This window comes from Bubalus kerabau, chromosome 15 (assembly GCF_029407905.1).
Source record: "Bubalus kerabau isolate K-KA32 ecotype Philippines breed swamp buffalo chromosome 15, PCC_UOA_SB_1v2, whole genome shotgun sequence".
NCBI lineage: Eukaryota > Metazoa > Chordata > Mammalia > Artiodactyla > Bovidae > Bubalus > Bubalus kerabau.
In genome coordinates, this window is record NC_073638.1 from 25,981,184 (window position 1) to 26,003,961 (window position 22,778).

Genomic DNA, 22,778 nt, shown 5'->3' on the forward strand with positions numbered 1-22,778 from the left:
TCATCAGTAATCTGAAGTTTAAAAAGTATTTGCCTCAACTGGCAAAAAGATATTCATATTACTCAATTAAACCAAAAGAAGGTCCAAAAATAGAACCACACAAATATGGCCAATTGATTTTTGACAAACGTACAAAGACAATTCAAAGGAAAGGATTCTCTTTTCAACAAATGGTTCAGAAACAAGTGAACATTCATATGCAAAAAGATAAATTTCAATCCATACCTACTATATTATACAAAAAATAACTCAAAATGAATCATAGACCTAAACATAAAATGTAAAACTATAAAACTTTTACAAGTAAACTGGACAGAATCCTCATGACCTTGGATTAAGCAGTAAGTTCTTAGTTACTTCATCAAAGGCACAATCCATAAGAGACAAAGCTGATAAACTAGACTTCATAAAAACTAAAAACAGTAAAAAGACACTATTAAGAGAATAAAAAGACAAGCTACAAACTGTGACAAAATAAATGCAAATCACACATCTGACAAAGGGCTTATATCCAGTACTTTCAATACTCAACAGTAAAAAAAAAAACCAATTTTTTAAAAATGGACAAAATATCTGAATAGACAACATTTCACCAAAGAAGAAATACAGATGGCAAATAAGCACATGAAAAGATGCTCAACAACAGCAGTCATTAGAGAAAGATAAAATAAAACCATAATGGGATGCCACTATATATCTATTACAGTGACTAAAATTAACACACACACACACGCACATGCACGCACGCACACACACACGCACACACACACTGATATTGTTAAGTGCTGACGAGGATGCACAGCAAATGAAATCTTTATGCATTCTGGTAGGAATGAAAAATGGTACAGCCACTCTGGAAATCAGTTTGGGCACTTCTTATTAAAGTTAAACCTATTAGAAGTTATACTTACTATACGGCCTGGTCATCTCTCCTGTAGGCATATAACCAAGGGAAATGAAAACTTATATCCACAAAAAAAGCTGTACACAAATATTTATAGTTGCATTACTGAGATTGCCAAAACTGGAAACAGCCTAAATGTCTGTCAATAGATGAATGGATAACCTGCAGTACATCCATACAATGGAATATACCAGCAATATAAAGGAATGAACTGCTGATTGATAACAAACAGCACTGATGACTTTCAGATGCAAAAGGCTAAGTGAAAGAAGACTGAATCAAATGGTTGCATCCAGTATGATTCCACTTAGATGCTGTTGCTGCTGCTGCTGTTTAATTACTAAGTTGTGTCCAACTCTGCGACCCCATGGACTGTAGCCCGCCAGGCTCCTCTTGTTCATGAGATTCTCCAGGCAAGAATACTGGAGTGGGTTGCCATTTCCTTCTGCAGGGGATCTTCCTGACCCAGAGACAGAACAGGCGTCACCTGCTTGGCAGGTGGATTCTTTACCACAGAGCCCCTTGGGAAGCCCTCCACTTGGATGGCATGCTAGAAAACACACAAAACTATAGGAATGGAGAACAGGTCGGTGGCTACTTATTTCAGAGCTTAATGAATTAAAGTTAGGTGGACTAAAGTGCATTCTTTAAATGTATACTAAAGGGCTGAGATCAGTAACTTTAACATTAAAGGAAGCAGACTTTCTACACTCTTGAGAAGAGATGCAGATATGCATACATCATGATTAATCACAGTACTCAAGTATCAATTCAAAAGATGTCAAAGAATGGGTTTTTTTTTAAAATTATTTTCTTCATGGTAGTCTTGGCAAATTTAGTAAACCCTCTGCATAAAGAACAAAATAAAGGTAAAGTATATGAATATCTTTTAATGTCTTTTCTGGTATGTCTTCTGAATTTAAAAATGTGAATTTTTACTGATTCCTTTATATTTTCACTTTGCATCACTGCAAAATTTTATTGACTTACATTCAAAATGAAAGGTTTATTTTACAAATTATTTCATTAAAATACTATACATGTCTTTTTAAAATCAAATTAAACCACAAATTCTTTTAAAAGGGTGGGGGAAAGGTTTGACTGCCAAGGGACAGCACAAGGGGGTGTGGGTAAGTGAGGGAGCAGAGTCCTGACTGTGGTAGTCATAGTGAAACGATTCTGTGCATTTGCCAACATTTATAGAACAGCGGGCTTCCCTGGTGGCTCAGCTGGTAAAGAATCCATCTGCAATGTGGGAGACCTGGGTTCGATCCCTGGGTTAGGAAGATCCTCTGGAGAAGGGAACAGCTACCCACTCCAGTATTCCAGCCTGGCACTCTCAAAAAAAAAAAAAGAAAAAAAATTAGTTTATGTAAATATTTTTTAAATTTCCACAAGTATCAATTAAACAAAGTTATCACTAGAAAAAGAACCTCCTTGAGCAGTTGTGAGAACACAACAAGATGAATATGTACTAAGAGTAAGCACTCCATAAACTTTAAAATTCTTATAGTATTAGCAAGTCTCAGGATTTAATATGCAATCACATTCAAATCAAATCAATACACTATCAAGGATCAATTATGTTCTGACACAGAGCTGGCTTCTACAGTAAATAAAAGATATACAGAGTGTCTGTACTCTATCCAGTGTCTCAAGAATATACGTTCTGATTCTATAACCTAAAAACTAAAAGTTCAGCTATAGACTTGTTCAGGAGCAAAGTCAACACTAAATTATCACTAATAAAAGAAGACTAAGGCCAGATAATCCAAGGTCATCTCCATGTGGCTTTCAAGTATACTGGGGGGGATTGGGGATTTGCTTGTTTGCTTTTTTTGCCCCCTCACTTTTGAGGCTTAGGCCCAGAGGCTTAGTCCAACATGACAATGGATTTCTATTCTCTATGCAAATTAGTAGATGGCAGCAAGAGGGGACCAGAAACATGCTGGGTGGTAGGAGAAACCGATCCTAGAATTAAACACTCTGTAGCGCATCACCCACGCTGAGAAAATGCAGACTTTATTAGCATCATTACCTACTTGGACTGCTCAACATTTACATGATAAGAGCCTCCGGATGATAAAGATGTCCTGGTTAAAAACTTTCCCAGAAGAGAGATGACTTAGAGCAACAATTACATATCTCAAAATGAGGTGGCTTAATGTTTGCATCCCACTACACTCTCAATCAAGCCATGCGGGCAAACCATAACTGACTTCCACAGGAAATGGCAGACAACACTCAAGAAATAAATACAACATCCAAGCCCTTTGGCAATTTCATTTACTGCAATTTGTCTTCCTTCCCATCAATGATTTTCAAATGGTGGGCCTTAAATTGAATGGGTCCCACCCAGCATTTGTTTAAATGAAATAGACTAGAAATGGATGGGGAGAAGAGAGTAGGGTACAGCAGGGTAAGACAGGATACAAAAAATGAATGGGGAGATTACAGTGGACAAGATACAGAGATAGGTTAGGACTGACAGAAAAGGGAAAAGAAAAACACGAAAGTACACTCAAAAAGCAAGGCACACTAAACATAGTAATTTATTGTGTATATGACTGCATGGGTTGTGGTCTAAATTTTTTTGAAAGAAGCACTGCCTTAAATCTTAACCCTTGGTATAATATAATCGCTTGTTTTAAAACTTTTTCAAAAGCATGTTTTCACACTCTTCCCAAGGACAAGAATCTAATGGATATTTTTTTTTTAAGGAATTACCTATCTAGCTTTATGTAGCCAAGGCAGAAGGGGAGAAAATAAAAAATGTAAAGCTAAATTTTTATTATGTCACCGGATCCGTAAAACATACCCACAGTGTCAGCAATGTGACCTAAGATCTTCCTCAGAGTGCAGCTTTATCCTCACAAGCATCATCACTGTACTGCAACAGCCTCACTCACAGCAAGGGTCTTTTCTGCTCCACTCTGTGTGCTAACACACTGAGCTTATGTGTTGAAAATGGCAATAAAGGGCTGGCCCATGCGTAGTTTCTTCCTAATCCTATTTGCATTGATGACTCCTCTCCAAAAAACACAAACTGATTGTACTACACAAGCCTCTTCTCCAGACTGCTGATGCAGTTGGGGTCCAGGCAGAGACTAGGATCAAACAGACACACACACACACACACACACAGAAACCTAGACATTTGGTGCAACAGAGTCAGGAGCTAGCAAATCACAAGCAGATGAAATCCTGAAGACCACAAATTCTATTCCTGAATTCCATGGTTTACAGAGTTTATATAACTTTAAAATAAAAGAAAGCCAGTATTTGGGCCATGAAAAAAATTCTTTTAACAAAAAAAGCAAGACATCAAAGCATAAATGATAGCAACGAAATAATAGAAATAAAAAAGGCTGCCTTGTAAAGTGATAATCTACAGAGAAAAGTACACTGGAATGTAAATGAAACATGAGAAAATAAAACAGCTGGTAGATATCTGGGAAAGAGTTAAATATCAGTCAGTATAAAGGGTTGTTGCTGTTCAGTCGCCCAGTCATATCCAACTTTTTGCAACCCCATGGACTGCAGCATGCCAGGCCTCTCTTTCCCTCACCATCTCCCAAAGTCTGCCAACTTCATGTCCAAGTGTAAAGGGTATAGAGACATAAACATAATGCTTCTTCAAAGTCCAAGGTATCTAGACAAAAACAAACCATAAACATAAGGTTTCTATAAAGCCTACTATATTTACATGCAGTGTTCATTTCAACAGATTTTTTTAGACCTTTTAAACAGCAGGCTTTGCATCTTTTAATTACAAAGGTATGCCATATTCATTATAGAAATTTCAAACAACACGCAAATATAACTTAGAAAGTAAAAGTCCTTCATAATCCCACTCTCCAGACATATCTTTTTTTAACAGCTTTATGTTTGTTCTTCAAATTTTAAATGAATATACTAATTAGCTAGTATGCATTATAGATTATACACAAAATATAAGTTTTTAAGAAAAATAGGATCATTCTACATACGTAGTGTTCTGCAAGGTGCTTTTTTGCAACCTACTGATACACATCTTGAAAATCTTTTCCTGTCAGTAGACATAGATCAACATCACTCCTTTTAATGGCTGCACAGTATTCTATTATATGGACAGACCATAATTTACTTAACTAGTCTCTTACTGATGGACATTTGGGTTTTTATTTCCAATTTTTTTGCCATTAAAAATAACGTAGCAGTTACATCCTACTGTGTTTGAATTTAAACTATTTCTGTAAGCTGAATTCCTTGAAGTAGGTTTTTGTTTGGGGTCACAGAATATGCTAAAGTTTTTTTTTTTAATTATCCACTTAACTTTAATTCATACTACCAAAAATCTTCAAGGTAGCAATTGCTTTAATTGCTTAATGATTTTGATTTTCATCTTTAATACTTTTTTAAGAATAATTTATTCTACTCAAAATTAATTGCATAGGAATTAAATCAAAAGGTATGTTTTAACACATTCCTGATCATTTATTAGAAAATACACTTCGTATAATTTTACAGAAAAATATTCCAGTTTTAAGAAATTTCATGTACCCTCCCCAAATTATTCAAGTCCTCCTAAGTCCCACATTAGACTTGGTAGTTCTTTTTGATTCAAGTAGATTCACTGTAATCAGTTTCCTGTTCGTTTACCAAAAAAAGAAAAATATACATACACAAGGATCCCCAGCACACACACAGCTTTAAAATCCAACCCCCCAAAAAATCCTACAAAACTGTCACTCCTAAATGAGCGCATAAGAAACTCAAACGCAAAAAGTCATGACACTCAGAGTCTGATTTCCAGTAAATCACCCAGGACATATTTCATGGCAAACAAAATACTTGCTGAGAAATACAGTTACCAGGGCAACCATAGCTGACCTTTTTGTGTTTTATTTATCAATCATATTGCTGAATAATTCTTATTCTTGGAAACAAAGGAGGAAAATGTATTACAAACAATGGTAATTAATTAAAGGTCCCCTGCTCCACACTAAATAACTCCTGCCAAATCTGTGTTTAACTAAAAGACATGCTACTTATCTGCTTCTTAGTTCTTGCCTAGGCCAAGAATGGAGGTGGCAGATCCCAAGGAGGCATTCACAAGTTACTGATATTAAACTTGATATCCTAGATGGAAAGGGTATAATAGGAGAGCTAACGCTCAACAGACATTCGGACAGATATGGGAATTCATGCTACTACATCATCACAATGCCTGGCACCTAGCAGGCACTTACTCTGGAAATATGGAATAATTGAAACTTAGAATGAATATATGCATGAATGAATAAATCCATCTATCTTTCAAATTAGATAGTTTCTAAGACTAGAAATTTCAAACATTTTACCATTTAAGCTCTACCTTTTTACAAGTCCCAAATAATATTCTCATCTAATCAAACATCAGCTCCACTTAGGAAAAAATAGATAAGCCTACTTATTTTCAGCAGCTGAGAGCATGGTTATAACTGCTTGAACCTGGCAGAGAGGAGGGGGAAAAAAGTTGGAAGAAAAAGAAAATGGCACTGGATTCACAGTGTTTATAATACAATGTATGTGTGCTGTGTGCTCAGTCGCTCAGTTGTGTCTGACTCTTTGTGACCCCATGGACTGCAGCCTACCAGACTCCTCTGTCCATGGGATTCTCCAGGCAAGAATACTGGAGTGGGTTGCCACGCCCTCCTCCAGGGGGTCTTTCCGACCCAAGGATCAAACCCAGGTCTCCCACATTGCAGGCGGATTCTTTACCAACTGAGCCCCCAGGGAAGCCCAAGAATACTCAAGTGGGTAACCCATCCCTTCTCCAGAGGATCTTCCCGATCCAGGAATCAAACTAGGGGCTCCTGCATTGCAGGTGGATTCTTGACCAACTGAACTACCAAGGAAGCCCCCATAATAGGATATTAAGGGCATTTACAATGCATGGAATTTATTCATAATCCTTATCAAGGAGGCAGCAAGGGTACAGAAAAGAGCCCCATGCTGCAGGTCAGAACCTGGGGCTCAGTCCTGGCCTTTGACTTGAGCAAATCACTTCATTTTTCTGAGCCTTAGTTTCCTGACTTATAAGATGGGAATGCTAGTCGGTACGCCCTCTGAAGTCCCTTTGGCTCTAAATGATCATGATATAATGATCCACCACCCCTCTAAAGAGAAGGATCAAGGACTCCTCGGGAGCAAAGTGTCCATCTGGGAAAGAGGCGTGTTCAGTCTACTGCCCAGGAGAGGCCAGGTGGACTGTGGCCAGGTCACTGCAATGTGAGGTTGCCACCCACAGCTGGGTGTTCTCCATATCTTCTGAGCAGCCCCCACCTCACCCTGGGAGGGGCTTTCAAACCTTCCCATGTCTCCCTCCAGCTCCATCTGAGGCAGGCTAGGACCTAGGACCTGGAACCTTTTGCTGCTGTGCTTGAACCTGGACAAACATCTCCTTGAGCAACAGAATACAATGAAACTATAAGGGTCTAAAAATAACTGCACACCTGTGCCGTTGGGGCAAATTCTGGGCAACAAGATACAAAAAGGCCAAAAATCCAACCACCCCTTCTGAAGAACTGGAGCAAAAACAGGATACTACACATGCCACCCGCATCCACATCACCAAAGGAGTGGGCCCCTCTGGCCTAACCACTGGACATACCCCTACCGGCACCCCATATTAGGAACCAGCTCACCCCACTTTGAGGAGCAAGAAAGGGAACCTGTCAGTTGTTTTTGCTCCCTCCTGCAGCCTCAGGAGCCCCAGGAAAGCCTTGCCTGAATTTCTTGCCCGGCCTCTAGCCCAATTTCTATTGTTTCGGGGAAGGCCAAGAACCCTGGTCAGTCTCACACCCAACATCAGCAGGCTTATACAACATGGACTCCAACTTTCCCAAAGAGAACAACCTCCGACTCTTGGGTCCTCAGCTCCTTCACATACAATCCAGCCTATACCCACACTTCTTCTCAAGGCTTTCTCATTACCTCCATCCCAAGACAAATGCTCTCTCTCCCTCCTCCTCTCTAAATCAAGCCCCACCCCCATCCCATCCTGGCCTTCATCATGGCCTTCCTTCCTTCAGTGATCACTGCCACTTCATCTTCTCTATCCCTCTGGTTTTTATATAAACCTTCTCAAGTCTTCCCAATTAAAATATATATATATATATACATATAATATACATATACTTAAATTACCCTCAACTCTACATCTCCTTATTTCCCCTTCCTCCTCTCTCGCCTTAGCCTCACCAGCTGCATCTCTTGAAACACATATCAACTCTCCTATTCTGTATTCCTATTCCACACTCCCCATTTGCCTCACCTACTGCTACCTGGTTTCCACACTCACTCAGCCCTGAAATTGTTAGACTGAGCTTCCCTGTACAAACTTACGTGCTGTGTCCATGAACAGCCTCCTTTATGCAATCTGAGCCCCTGTAGCATTTGAGAGTGCTTCTCTTTCTTTCTTAGAACTCCCTTCCCTCTTGGATCCCCAAAGTCTTAGCTGGTTTTCCTCAAAACTTGACAGTTCCTTCTTCCTTCCTGCCCCTGGTACATCATCTTCTGTCTACCTTAACTGTTGATGCTCCCTCAGGTTCTGGCCTCTTCTCTCCTTATCCAATCTTAGGAGAGCTCATCACAGCCACGGCTCCAAACAAGCACAGGAGATGTCTCCACCTGGACATGCCACAGCTGCCTCCAAAGCTAAGCACAGCATCTTCAACTCCCAACCCTGTCCACCTTCTAAACTTCCTATCTTGGGTAGTGTATCTATCACCCACCTAAGTGGCCACCCCAGCACTTGATCATTTGTCTAGACTCCCCCTCTTCTCACTCCTCGTTCAGTCGTGAAATTCTACGCTCTTCAAAATATCCTCAAACCAATTCCTCCCAAACTACCCAGCAGACACCTTAGCTAAAGCCCTCATAATCCCAGCTGCCCTCTTCCCTAACTGCTCTACCACCTCTGGTTTCTAATCCCAATCCATTCCATGCGTAGCCAATCAGATTCTCTGCACCCCCACTGACACCCTCCCTGGGATGAAGCCTTGACTCCTCATTCTCACCAAGTTGACCCTTTAGGATCTGATTCCCATGTGCCTTCTCCAGCTTCACTTTTTGCTGCACCCTCAAAGGCTTTTTACCCCTGACCATGCCAAACTATCTGCAGTTCCCAGAATACCCCGTATCTTTGATGCCACCACATCTGTCCACATGTGATCTCTCTACCTGGAAAAATTCCTAATACCACCCACATGGCTCTCTCTTACTGTTCCTTCAAGATCCAACTCAAAGACCCCTCAAACTCTTTCCTGACTCTAAGTCTCCAAACTGAGTTTAAGAATTCCTCTTTCATACTTATGCAGTACTCCCAAACTATGTCTGTTATGGTTCTAAGCACACAGCATTGTTGTTAGTTTTACTATCTCCTGTGCGAGAATCTGAAATATAAGTCTCTGAAGGAAAGAAGCCCTATATAATTCATCCTTGTAAATCCAGTAGTTATATCTGAGTCCAGCACATAGTAGGGGATACACATACCCACACCCACACCCACACCCCACACAGATATGCATGCAGTATTTACTTAAAAGGCTAAGGACAAAATTTAAAGTCACATTAATTTTAACTCTTAGACAAACATCACACCCTGAAGCTTCTCTATACTCACTATAGCACACAGCCTTCTTGAGTTGAGTCATGGAGTAGGTTCCATTTGTCATGGGAAGTAAAGGTGGGAAACTTATGATTCTGTTTCTCCTTATAAAATGGTCGACTTCACTTGAGAAATATAGCTGTGCACTAGACATCACAGATTCTCCTAAAGAGTTCACTCCTTTCAGGAGTTTATAGTCTTACAATCTGTAGAATATATTTCAAGAAAAAATTTGTGGTGAGTTTTTGGTATATATGCATTTCTGTGCATCAGTATTCTTTAAAATGTCATAAAATGAATGGGACCACACGTGAAAATTCTGTTTCCAAATGGAATATTCATTTTTAATGTTAAGTTTTGAAAGTTAACTCCAATGTCCTTCTGCTAATCTCTCAGTTTGGTTCGTTATTAGGCTTCAAATCACTGTCACTGGGCAAGCAGTGAACATGGAATAATTATTTCATATTTTTCTTCCTCCCTCTCTATCATCTTTAAATCCACAATATCTCAATCCAACTGATGTCCGTAAATCCAGGCTGTCGCAACTTTTCTCTAAAACTCTTAAAACTATTTGAATGAGGTGTTGAGCAGCTGTCAGTTATGGATTTGAAAATAAAAAAAGAGCCTAAAAATTGTACGTTCAGTATAAAAAGATTAGGTGAAGCAATTCAGAATGTTTAAGAACTTTAAATCAAGTTAAAAGCAGTTACTATGGCCAGATCTCATGAAGCTCTGCTTAAGAGCCACATTAACCTGGCAGTCAAAACTATTTAAAATGAATAATGTTTTTTTCACATTTCACTCACTTTTGGCATCATCCAAAAAAAAGAAGAAAAGATAACAATGTGAATTGGCATATGGCAGTACAGTCGTGTAACAGTAACCTTCAAGATTTCGCTAAGGACAAAAAGCTAGAGCTATTAATCTGGGAACTAGATAAGCTACACCCCTCTAAGGCCAAAAGGGATAATTCTTCAGATGAAAAAAGGACAATTGAGATATTCCAGAAGCTTTTAGGTATGAAAAGCAAGAAAAGAGTAGAGGAAATGCACAATTTGGAGACCCACAGCAGCCGAATCCATGATTCAATATGAATCTACTGAATTTGGCGTGAATGTTAATACCCTCAACCCAGCCTCTGTACAATAACAGTAAGCATAGGAATTTGGCTTCTTACTTTTTAGTCTAGAGCTATGCTGTCCAATATGGGAGCCACTAGCCATATGGGGCTATTTAAATGTAAATTACTTAAATTAAAAAGAATTATAAAAATGCAGCTCCTCAGTTACACGAACTACATTTCAAGTGCTCAATGGTCACAGATGGCTAGTGGCTACGCCACTGGGCAGCATAAATTAAAAAATCCTTCCATCATCATAGAAAGTTCTACTGAAAAGTGCTGGAGACACATGGCTGGAAAAAAGAAGCTAAAGTTGCTAGAGCAGAGTTTGTTTCTGATCCTTCTTCCTATAGAAGGAGACCTATCATGCCCTAAAGGTAATATGCAAAAATTCCACAAGGATTTATCTTTTACATGGAAGAGTTAAGGAAATGCAGACGACAACTCAGCAGGCTGCCATATTAGGCCTGAACTACACTCTCACTAGTCAACTGTAAATCAAAATGCTTCCACACATCAATTTAATTCATGACCCCCTACTGACTAATAAGCGCTAAGGAACCATGTCCAGTCTTTCTGGACTTTACGCAGCATGTTGAAAGCCAGGGTAGCAAACATTCATCTACCTAAAAAATAGGAGTTGCCTATTCTAGTTGCTGACCTAGATTCTTCCTGCCATCCTGAAAGTGCTCCCTGCGCTACACTAGGATTTGTTTTTGTTCTCTGGTGGTGGTTGTTAAAGAAGCACACTACCAGGAAAACGGCTTCCGTCTATTCTGCCTCCTTGCTTAAACCTGCCAAAGTTGTCATTCGTTACGGGAAATACAACAACAACCATGAGGTTCATTAACGTGCTTTTTATTCAACATCACAACCTCCAGAATCATAATTAAGCCCTTCAAGTTCTATGGACAGACTGGGCAGGCTCTCACAGCCCCCCGCACCGTGGTAAAGGCACACTGGTGGACTGCTGCACGACAGTGAGCCCCGCACTCACTGGAGTACACGCCAGTCCAAAAATCTGGGTCAGCAATCAGTGTTCCCACATCTCAGCTACTCTCCTTCTTATGCCACCCCTCCCCAGAGTTCATTCACTTCCAAGAAGATCCTGCCTCCTTCAAGTCTTTTCAGCAACTTCGTTAACAAACTTTCATCAACCCTGCCTACAGCTCCCTTCTCCTTTCACAGCATTAACCTGACTAGCTCATTACAGCTCCTTATCCTCTTCCTGTTGCCTAAAAACAGGCCCTCCTCAAGGTTCCACCTCCACGATCCTCTTCAGGATCACGCATACATTCCTCTCCAGCCCCTAACACAAAGGCACACATCCAGCATTTCGGTACACGTCTATCAAAGAAATAACTGAATGAGTGCATCATATAGAATTCAGCTATGGACTCTTTACAGACAACTTTCAAATCTGTTAACCTCTTCGCTCCACTCTCAACTTCTGTCCCAAACTCAAGCACCATATTTGAAATGACTTTCTAGAATGTCTACTATGTTCTAATGGTAGCTCAAGTTTAACATGTCCACAACCAAGTTCATTGTCTTCCCTTACAAAACCTGCCATAAGACTCATTTCTGTTCACTGGAAGAGCCATTCTTCTAAGCCACTCAAGTTCAAAATCAAAATATGCCTCTTCATTTCTTGTCTTCATCTCCCCTCAAGTCCCATTCTCCAGTCAATTCCACCTCCATTTTTCCTCCAGTGCCCTGAAGCAAGTTTTCATAAAGTCATACTTGAACTATTATACCCCTAACCAATCTCTCATTTCTAATCTAATCACAAACCATTGCCAGATTCATAGTCCTAAAGCACCAATCTGACATTACTTCCCTGTTCAAAATCCCTTCAATAGTTCCCAGTGACCTCCAGAAGTAAATCTAAATTTGGCATTCAAAGGTTTTCCACAATCTGGCCCCCAGCTATCTTTTGCTAAATCCACCTCTCACATGCCATTTTAGCTCTCCTAATTGCAAGCCTATATTCACATGATTCTCCCTCAACCTGGAATGTACTCTCCTTACCTCTTTCTGGGTGGAAGTCCTCCCTGTGCTTCCAAGACTTTATTTAAATGAAAAGACAAAAACACCCCAACTCCACGTTAGCTCCCTTCCTTATAGCCCTCTGAAGTTTAGACAGAGATGAGTGACCTGCAATCTCAGCTCCTTATCCAGTCTTCTCCTGTGGCCACAGTCATACCTTCAGGGGCCCCCAAAGAGAATATGAGGAAAGGAAAGATGAGGTGGATGAGCAGTCCTTGTTTCTGTCTATGGCCTGCTTGTAATCTCAGGATCTGGGGCATCATTCTCTCCAGCCTTGTTGTTTTGAATCTGAAGGACTCATTCTGTTTAGATCTTGAAGTTTTCATACCTTTTTTAAAAGAGTGAAGCACTTTCTCAAAGGGACTCCTATAGAGATCCAAGATATAAATGTGGGGCTTCTCTTACTGAAACGGTAGAGTGCTCTGCGAACTAGCACCAGATAAATGTTATAAAATGATTTTAACTCTCATCAGTTATTCCATTATAAGTAGATTATATATTCGTCTTTTTTTTTTCAGTCGATCCTTTTCTTGCTCCTTTAGTTCATGAAAAGTTCAGGTCAAAATCTTCAAGGTTATGACCTCATTTAAAAAAAATACCAAGACCTTGAAAAATATTCTATTAAAGTGTAACCGTAGCACACACCTTATGAAACAGGGATAAAGGGATGTAATCATGGCTAAATTAATATGAAAATGAGATATCATTTTTGGTTTAAAAAAAATAAAGGTGAAGAAAAGTTCTGTTACCATGTTAGCCTAAACTTCTAACTTTCCAGACCATATTCATGCTATTACATGAATGGAATACAATCCTGGAGGAATAACATTTTAAGAGGAAAAGAAGACTGGAGGTGGTGGTTATTTAAAGAATCATCAACTGGTTTTCATGCAAATGACCAGAATAACGAAAAAAGCAATCCAGCCAACAGGACCTAGAAGCAATTGTTTTTAAATAGGATGCTTGAAACATTAGCTAGAAGAAACTGATTCCCTAATCTTTTCTTTTTCTTGGGTAATACCAATCATACACTACACATTAACACACTGACAAATGTGTATTTCAAAGATACAATTTTTCGTGAACACCGCTATCACATCATTATTAACTTGACAGTAGGTCACAGTGATAAAGATTATTTACCAAGATTTATAGTGGGAAGGAAGGGTTTAATGCCTCTACCTTGAAGGATTTCTTAAGAAGGCAATCCCTGAAAAAATGTCTACTAAGAAAGGAAAAACGGCAAATGGCACAAAATCAAGGAAGATATGTCATTCCATTCAAAACCTCAACTAATTGCAATAATCCATGCACAATGCCTAAGAAATGCAAGCTGTGTAACCTAAGACAATACAGAGCTAGACAGCTACAAGGGAAGTATCAATAAAATGCTAGGATTCTCCATAATTCAAAGCATTTAAAGCACCAAACACAGATGAGGCTCGATGCAAGCCTTAGGCAGGGAAAAGACAAGTCTAAATGGATGGATGTGAATATAAAGGAAACACTTTAGAAATAGGCCATAAAAACAAGTTACGATAGATCCTCCTCCCCTCCCAATACTGTCAGGAAGTTAGAGTTATTGAGCAGACATCACTTATGACAGTGAGAAAAAGGCTAGCCACCCCCTCCCCTTCAAAACCGCCTCGACAAGGTCACAGATATATCAGTGCCACAAATGCATTTAAAAAATATTACAGCAATAAACTCTGGTTAGAGTGGGTTCCACCTCTATATTCACAGTAAAGAACAAACTCCAAACTTCTCCTAAATTAAAAGGTTCTGTTAGGAAACTCTCTCCCCCTCTGCCTGCATGTGAAATCTCTCCCATCTTCCATGGAAGAACAACAGGAAATCTTCTGTCTAAAACTAGAGCAGTTGAAGGCAATTAACTTTATTATAAGTTTAATTTTGCCACAGTCTTATTTAGTACCAACTATACAGTAACACAAATAATGGAACCATCGCCACAAAACAGACTGCCTTACCCATCTCATTTTTTTAAAAAACACAGCAACAAGCCATTTCTCATGTTTGATCCAATGACTGTGATCCATCTTTTGATCCTGAAGTCACGGACTCCACATATATCTTTATTATGGTACAAGGAAAACTGTTACCCTGAGGTTTAAATTTCCCTATGTGCACCATGCCTCTCCTGAGAATGTGCCTGTTTTAAGACAAGACTCTCATGAAAACTGAGGGGCAGAGGGGTAGGTAGATGGCCTCAGAGAGAAGTTTCCTGGTTTGTTGCTTCAACTCTAATGTGCCATTATGACATGAAGTCTAGCCACGCCAGGACTATACAGTGATTCAGTAAATGGAAAGAGGCTCTCTTACTTGCTGCTGCTGCTAAGTCGCTTCAGTCGTGTCCGACTCTGTGCGACCCCATAGACGGTAGCCCACCAGGCTCCCCCGTCCCTGGGATTCTCCAGGCAAGAATACTGGAGTGGGTTGCCATTTCCTTCTCTTACTTGAGTGGCTATCTAATTGTCTCCAATGACCACCCAACAACTAAGGATGAACAAACACATCAGAAGTCAGTCCTTCAGGCTATGAAAACAGCCCTTCATCCATTATGAGAGAACAACTTCTACCAAGAATTATAGTTCTAAAAACTGATTATTAGACATACACTAAATTAAATTCATACACACAGGCCTAGTGCGAATTCTAAACCCCAACTACCAGTATTCATGACAAATGAGAAAAGATAGGCTACATACATATTGGAAATCAGATTGTATAACAGGAAAACCACAAACTCCAGGAGATAATGAAGCCACAGGGAAGCCTGGCATGCTGCAATCTATGGCATTGCAAAGACTCTGACAAGACTAAGCAACTGAACAACAACAGGAAAACAGTGGGTAAATAAACCACCTTTGAAGTGATGCATCTTTACATTGGTCTTTAAGACTGAATTATTATCACCACATTCTCTGTTCACATTTATACTGCAGGGCTAGATATGACTTCATGGCTAATGGATACCTAATTTCCAATTCATTCATAGCTTTCAAAGTGTTAGTTGTTCAGTCGTGTCTGACTCTTTGTGACCCCATGGACTATAGCCTGCCAGGCTCCTCTGTCCGTGAGATTTGCCAGGCAAGGATACTGGATTAGGTTGCCATTCACTTCTGTAGGGGATCTTCCCGACCCAGGGATCGAACCCAGGTCTCCAGCATGGCAGGCAGATTCTTTACCGTCTTGAGCCCTCTATTCATTCATAGCTTTAACAAATGTTTATTGAGCACATACTGTGTCTAGGGCATTCACTCTATGCTGTTATGAATAAGAAATAGTCCCTCCTATAGAAAGGCTAGGAAACACATATCTGTGGACACATGTCAACATATAATAATGTGCGTGTGTGCTAAGTCACTTCAGTACCGTCCAATTCTTTGCAAACCAGTGGACGGCAGCCCACCAGGCTCCTCTGTCCATGGGATTCTCCAGGCAAGCCAGTTGCCACGCCCTCCTCCAGAGGATCTTCCCAGCCCAGGGATGGAACCCGCGTCTCTTAAGTCTCCTGAATTGGCAGGCGGGTTCTTTACCACTAGCACTACCTAGGAAGCATAATAATATAAAAGGTGTTTAATATCATGAGATGGCTAGAGAAATTATAACAGAAGTTGAATGAAAATACTGCTTTCAGGCTGGAAAGCACATTAAGATTTGAAAAAGCAGCACTGCACCTGGGTTTTATGTATACGCAGGACTGAAACCTGGTGACCTGGAAGACCAGAGGGAGGGGCGTGCTGGTGAAAACAAGTTGGACAAGCATGAAACACACTGGTATAGAGATGGAACCTGGGGCGATTTGGAAAGGAATGCTTGACAGGAAGAAAGAAGGTAAGACTGGGAAAGCCCTTAAGGAAGTAGAGAAAAGGGCCACAGAGAAAAGGCACCTAACCCACCTGAGAGGTCCTATAAGTTTCCTTGAGAAACTGGAAGCTTGATCTTGAAAGTTATGTAGGAATCAGCCGTCTGGATAAGGGTGCTTGAGGAGGAGGAGGTGACATATAAAAAGCCTGAGAGAGCATGGCATATCTAGGACACATTTGCTTTGGTTAAGTAAAGAGCACAGTGTGCAGCTCCTAAAGCAAATCCTAAAGGGAGAACATTGTGTGCACAGCTGGCAAGAGGTGCGCCTGAGAGGAAGACACAAGAGATGAAGGGCGCCGAGGGCCAGGCAGGAGAGCAGAAGGCCCTCTGCAACATGCCAAGAAAACATTCAGGATTGTATGCAAGAAAGTGACAATCTAATGTGTGTTTTAGAAAGATCTTCCCAGAAGCAGTGAAAAGGATGCATTAGAGAGGATCAGACTGCGGGTAAACAGACCAATTAAGGGATTGTTGTCATTTAGCCACTAAATCATACCTGATTCTTTTTGCGACTCTATGGACTGTAGCCCCCCAGGCTCCTCTGTCCATGGGATTTCCCAGGCAAGAATACCAGAGTGGGTTGCCATTTCCTTCTCTAGGAGATCTTCCCAACCCAGGGATCGAACCGGTGTCTCCTTCACTGGCAGGTAGATTCTTTCTCACTAGCCATCTGGGAGCCCCTAAGGGACTGTTAGATCAATTTAAATCTACTTTCCTCATCTGTGGAATGAGGATATGGGTAGTTAAGACAGTGGTGGTGAAACTGACAAGAGTGAACACAAGAGATAAGCCAGACTTAGTTACTAACAGAGAGGGAAAGGGCAGCAAAGGAGGAAGTACTCTAAGATGTCTCACAGCTTCATTTAACTCATTGGGTGGACAGTGATAATCTCCATCAGGATAGAAAATATAGGACAGCAGAAGGTTTGGGGAGTAAAAATGCTAAGTTCAGTTTTAGACATCTTGAGCTTTAGGAAAATGTAGTTGAATGTTTAAAATGATGGGTTTTGAAGACAGACCTGGTTCTATCCCTTATTATCTGTGCCTATTGGACAAGAGACCTATTATTATCCTCTTAGCTTCCTCATCTGTAAAATGAAGCAAGAGAGATTAACTACTTCCAGGGTGACAGTAGGGATTAAATTTCATGAATAAAGTTACTAAATAATAGTTGCTCTTGTCATTAATATTATTCGAGATAACTGTGGAATATCAGATTGAAATGTTCAGTGGGCAGCTTTGGATCATGATCTAAAGGTTTAGATGCAACAGGTTATACACTTCATAGTAAGTAAAGTGTTTACTTACTTTAAGTAGAGTTGTGTTAACAATCTTTTTAAAAAGGGGGAGGTAGGAAGAATTACTGGAGAAAGCAATGGCACCCCACTCCAGTACTCTTGCCTGGAAAATCCCATGGACGGAGGAGCCTGGTAGGCTGCAGTCCATGGGGTCACTAAGAGTCGGACACGACTGAGCAACTTCACTTTCACTTTTCACTTTCATGCATTGGAGAAGGAAATGGCAACCCACTCCAGTGTTCTTGCCTGGAGAATCCCAGGGACGGGGGAGCCTGGTGGGCTGCCGTCTCTGGGGTCGCACAGAGTCGGACACGACTGAAGCGACTTAGCAGCAGCAGCAGCAGGAAGAATTACTGGGAAATCCCATGGACAAAGGGGTACTGGGACTTGAGGCATAGATTTCCCAGTTTATTGGATGAGAAGGGTAAATGATGACTGCTGAGAAGCAAAGTAGACACAGTTATCAAACATCAGACACATATTGCATTATATAAAAAGGGGCAGTCCCTATTTTCTTACAAGCAATTTGGTGAATTAATTGAAAAAAATACAGAATTCTTCTGACTACTCGAAAAGAACTAATACTCTAGAAGGAAGAAATGAAAAGATATGAATATAGTAAAAAAAAAAAAAAAAAATGGTTTCCAAAGTAAAATAAAGCCAAATGGGAGTAAATCATCAAATTAATAAGAGAAGCCAGGATGTGTCAAATAAGAAGATATTATAGGCAGACATTAACATGGTTCATGAAAAAGTATGAAAACAAAGAACAGCACTACTTATTATTTTTTCAAAAGGAAAAATAGGAAAAATAAATGATAAAAGAATGAAATTGGCTACTATTGGAAGATGAGTGGGAATGGACCAAAAAGTACAGGAGAAGGAGCGACACTTCTTTATACAGTTTTGATTTTCAAGCCACGGTAATAATTTATATATTCAACATAAAAAACTAAATCAAAAAGGATAGGTAAAACACTAAAATTGAACAGAAACAGAAACTAATGCTCCTAAGTACACATCTCATTGATCTCACGCACATGCGTGATACACGCGCGCGCACACACACACGTAGAAGGAACTAATTTGTGAACTTGTGAACATAGTACTCTGATCGCCAACCTTCAAAGATGGAAATAATCTATTTTAAAGGCGGAAAGAATCTATTTTAAAGGCAAAAAGAATGGCAAAAATCTTCAGCTTCACTTGGTAGTTTTGTTGTTTACCTTGTTCTCTGTGGAGTAATTCCAAAACTATGTTTGCATTAATTTTAAGACACTGATACGGCTAGGAACCAAGGTTCACACCATGGGGGAAAAGTACAAATAAGGAATGAGAGAAAGGAAGAAAAAATCTTAGTCTTACACTAGAACTGAAGACATAAGTATGAACTCATCATTTAAATAAATAAGTATAAATTAAAAATGTTTTCAGATAGATATGTAAATTCATTCATATAATAGTAAATATACATGTAATCACCTAGTTCTGTCGACTGAAACAAGTCAATTGCAATGAAAACAACTCTTTGGTATCTAAATACCATTTCTCCACTAAAAGGAGGGGCTTCCCTCATGGCTCGGACAGTAAAAAATTCGCTAGCAATGAAGGAGATCGGGGTTCAATCCCTGGATGGGGAAGAACCCTTGGAGAAGGGAACAGCTGCCCAATCTAGTATTCTTGCCTGGAGAATTCCACGGACAAAGGAGCTTGGTTGGCTACGGTTTCACTTTTTCACACACTCACTAAAAGGACCCATGACTTCTCGGGAAAATAGCTGATTCCAGATCCGGAACAGGGAAAAGACAAGGTGAGCTTGGACATCTTCTTGTGACCTAAAATAAGAAAGAACTTAAAAATCAACAGACATATGTCAAAAGGATACAAGAGTCAGAATGAAGGGGTTCTCTCTGGCCAAATTTGATGGTAAAGAAATATTATCACATTAATTTTTTTATTTATGAGTCTGTTCTGATTTAAAAAAAAAAAAAGAGAGAGAGTGGGGGTAAGGCATGCTCTTCTTTACTCAAGAAGGCCTCTACCCAATGCAGGGGAACAACAATTAGAAAAAGTACAATTTTGTAAACACTGGGGCAATACTTGATTTAGACAAGGCTTATCAATGCTGCTAAAACCACTAGACGAACTGTTTGAGAACAGGATCTTCAATCTCAAAATATCCCACAAATTACTTATTAATGACAAAGGGACAAAAGTGGAAAATTCTGTAAATCCACTTCTACCAAGTGATTAAACATACAGTTAGCCAAGGGATCAAACCTGTCAGCACGAAAATCAGGACAAACTGCAATTACGTCCCTTTTGATGTGATGTTAAAAAGTGGCAACACCAGCCATGCAATGTTCTTGCTTATAGTTACAGTCTCAATCAAACTATGAGGAAACAAGAAAACAATCCATAGAAACATGGGACATTCTACAAAACAGCAGATCTGGACTTAACAAAATGTCAATGCCATGAAAGACATCCCCCCCCACACACACTCCTTCAAAGAATCTTAACCAAAAAAAAAAAAAAATTGAAAGGCAGGGAACGGTTCTAGATTAAAAGAAAAAGAGACATGAAAACCATATCCAATATGTGATCTCTGATGGAGTCTGGATCATGAAGGACAAAGAAACATAAAGAATATTAATGGGACAACTGGGGAAGTTTGAATATGGACTAGACATTAAATAATAATGCTAGCTTGTGCTGTGCTTAGTTGCTCAGTCATGTCTGACTCTTTGTGACCACGTGGGCTGTAGCCCGTCAGGCTCCTCTGTCCATGGGATCTCCCAGGCCAGAATACTGGAGTGGGTTGTCATTTCCTTCTCCAGGAAATCTTCCTGACCTAGGGATTGAACCTGGGTCTCCTGCAATGCAGGCTGACTCTTTACCATCTGAGCCATCAGGGAAGCTCAAATAACAACGGTGAATATTAAATGTCTTGAATGTAATGAGGTTGAGAAGGAAAATGTTCCTATTCTCTGGAATCTCATGCTCAAGTATTCAAGATGACATGTTACTATGCCTGCAACTTGCTTTCACATGGTTCAGAAAAAAAACAAAAAAAAAAGATATGTGGATACATTATTTAGAGAGCTAGAGATAAAACAAATGAGCAAAATGTTGACAGTTGATGAACTAAGCAAGGAGTATACAAGCATTCCTTATACTTTCTACTTTCCTGTGGTTTTGACAGTTTTCAAAATAAAAATTGAGAATAAAATGCAACCATATCCGTCAGGAGTCAGCATACCCCACGATGACTGCATCAAAGACAATGCCTGGTATAAAAACTTGATTTCACAATAATTTTTAAATTCTCACTTTTCTACCAAGTGCCTTATGGGTTAGCTACAGAAATACAAGTTCTTGATTTAAATATAATATATAAAATACAGGGAGTAAGTAAAATCACAAAGTCTCGTCTGTGTTGCTGCTGCTGCTGCTAAGTCGCTTCAGTCGTGTCTGACTCTGTGCGACCCCATAGACGGAAGCCCACCAGGCTCCCCTGTCCTTGGGATTCTCCAGGCAAGAACACCGGAGTGGGATGCCATTTCCTTCTCCAATGCATGAAAGTGAAAAGTGAAAGGGAAGTCACTCAGTCGTGTCCGACTCTTAGCGACCCCATGGACTGCAGCCTACCAGGCTCCTCCATCCATGGGATTTGCCAGGCAAGAGTACTGGAGTGGGGTGCCATTGCCTTATCCACTCGTCTGTTAAAAGTCCCCAAAACTTGAGATTACGATCACTGTCTATTTCTCCAAGTTGACTGGATAATTCTATTTATTTCCAAAAAGCATTCAACTCTGGGTGGGACCTTAATCTTACTGCCACCTTATTCTTCAGTTTCACCTTAGAGACAGTTGACTACATCCTGAATTAACCCTTTCAGCACAGAATTTTTCAATAGTCTCAAATATGTGAGGGATTTACAAATGTGATTAGTAGTAATAGTAGCCAGAAACATAATGCCCATCAGTAAACCATGGCTGTTTTAATAAAAGCCATATATGTAAAATACTTCCTTGTCAAGAACATTTACATCTGCGATCTTATTTTATTTGTAACACCCTGTAAGATAGGCTGTTTTTAGCCCATAAGCAAAGCACTAGGTTTATACTGTTCTGTAACCTAAACCGGGTATTCTTCTTGCCAACCCGGCCCAGAGATAGAGAGATTTGCTTCAGGAAAAGGAAACAAACAGCAACTAACATTCATGTGATTACTAACAAAACTAAAAGGTCTCTTCACAATGATGCGCACAAGATATGCACAAGGAAAAGTGAAGTTCAGTGTCATTTAAGCTAATCTCTATTCAAACCTCAGAGATAAAACCATTTGAGCAGTAATTTAGGACTGAATTAACTTGTTTTTTCCCTCCCTATCTTTGAAGCTTTCGTTATTTAAGTGTTTCTGCAAGAAGCAAGGTTCTCTTCTATTCAGAAGCTGATGGTGTGTAGTAACCTCTGCACGGCTCGGCTTATCCCAGGCTGATAATCAACAAACAGCCAAATACATACTACATCTGACATACAACCTTTTCCCCCAAGACTGTCCCCAAATACTCCATGATAATCACATGTTCGTATCACTGAATTCTTGTGCTACAAAGCCTTCCAGTAGCAAAACTGAACTCTGCAGAGGCAGGACACCAGCCGAGGGGAAAAAAAAAATAAGAGAAGAACCGTGGCAGATATTCGTATCAGATAAAAGCTCTGAAAAGATCCTTCAGATAACAAGTTTAGCAGTTAGACTGAGAAACAAAAGATTTCATTTTTTTAAAGGCAAGTCGCTCAGTCGTGTCGGACTCTTTGCGACCCCATGGACTGTAGCCCACCAGGCTCCTCCATCCATGGGATTCTCCCGGAAAAAGTACTG

The 22,778-nt window shown here is 40.0% G+C and overlaps 1 protein-coding gene across 22 annotated transcripts in view; it reads right to left on the reverse strand.

Moving 5' to 3' along the window:
- Positions 1 to 1,267: 1,267 nt before the first annotated feature.
- The window catches only part of LOC129628661 (cell adhesion molecule 1-like), a 31,235-nt gene continuing 9,724 nt past the window's right edge, over positions 1,268 to 22,778 (reverse strand). For 3 of the 22 annotated variants that reach the window (XR_008702859.1, XR_008702858.1, XR_008702857.1), the window contains exons 2-4: positions 9,552 to 9,742; positions 4,473 to 4,556; positions 1,285 to 2,234 (exon numbers count right to left, since the gene is read on the reverse strand). Coding sequence is in view for 2 of the 22 variants with exons in the window: in XM_055548151.1 (XP_055404126.1) it covers positions 2,184 to 2,234; positions 19,638 to 19,726 (140 nt within the window). In the remaining 20 variants the exon portion in view is untranslated. Of the gene's footprint in view, positions 2,243 to 4,472; positions 4,557 to 9,551; positions 9,743 to 19,637; positions 19,727 to 22,778 lie in introns of all 22 variants that reach the window. The other 19 variants (XR_008702853.1, XR_008702852.1, XR_008702856.1 and 16 more) reach the window with 17 other exon arrangements.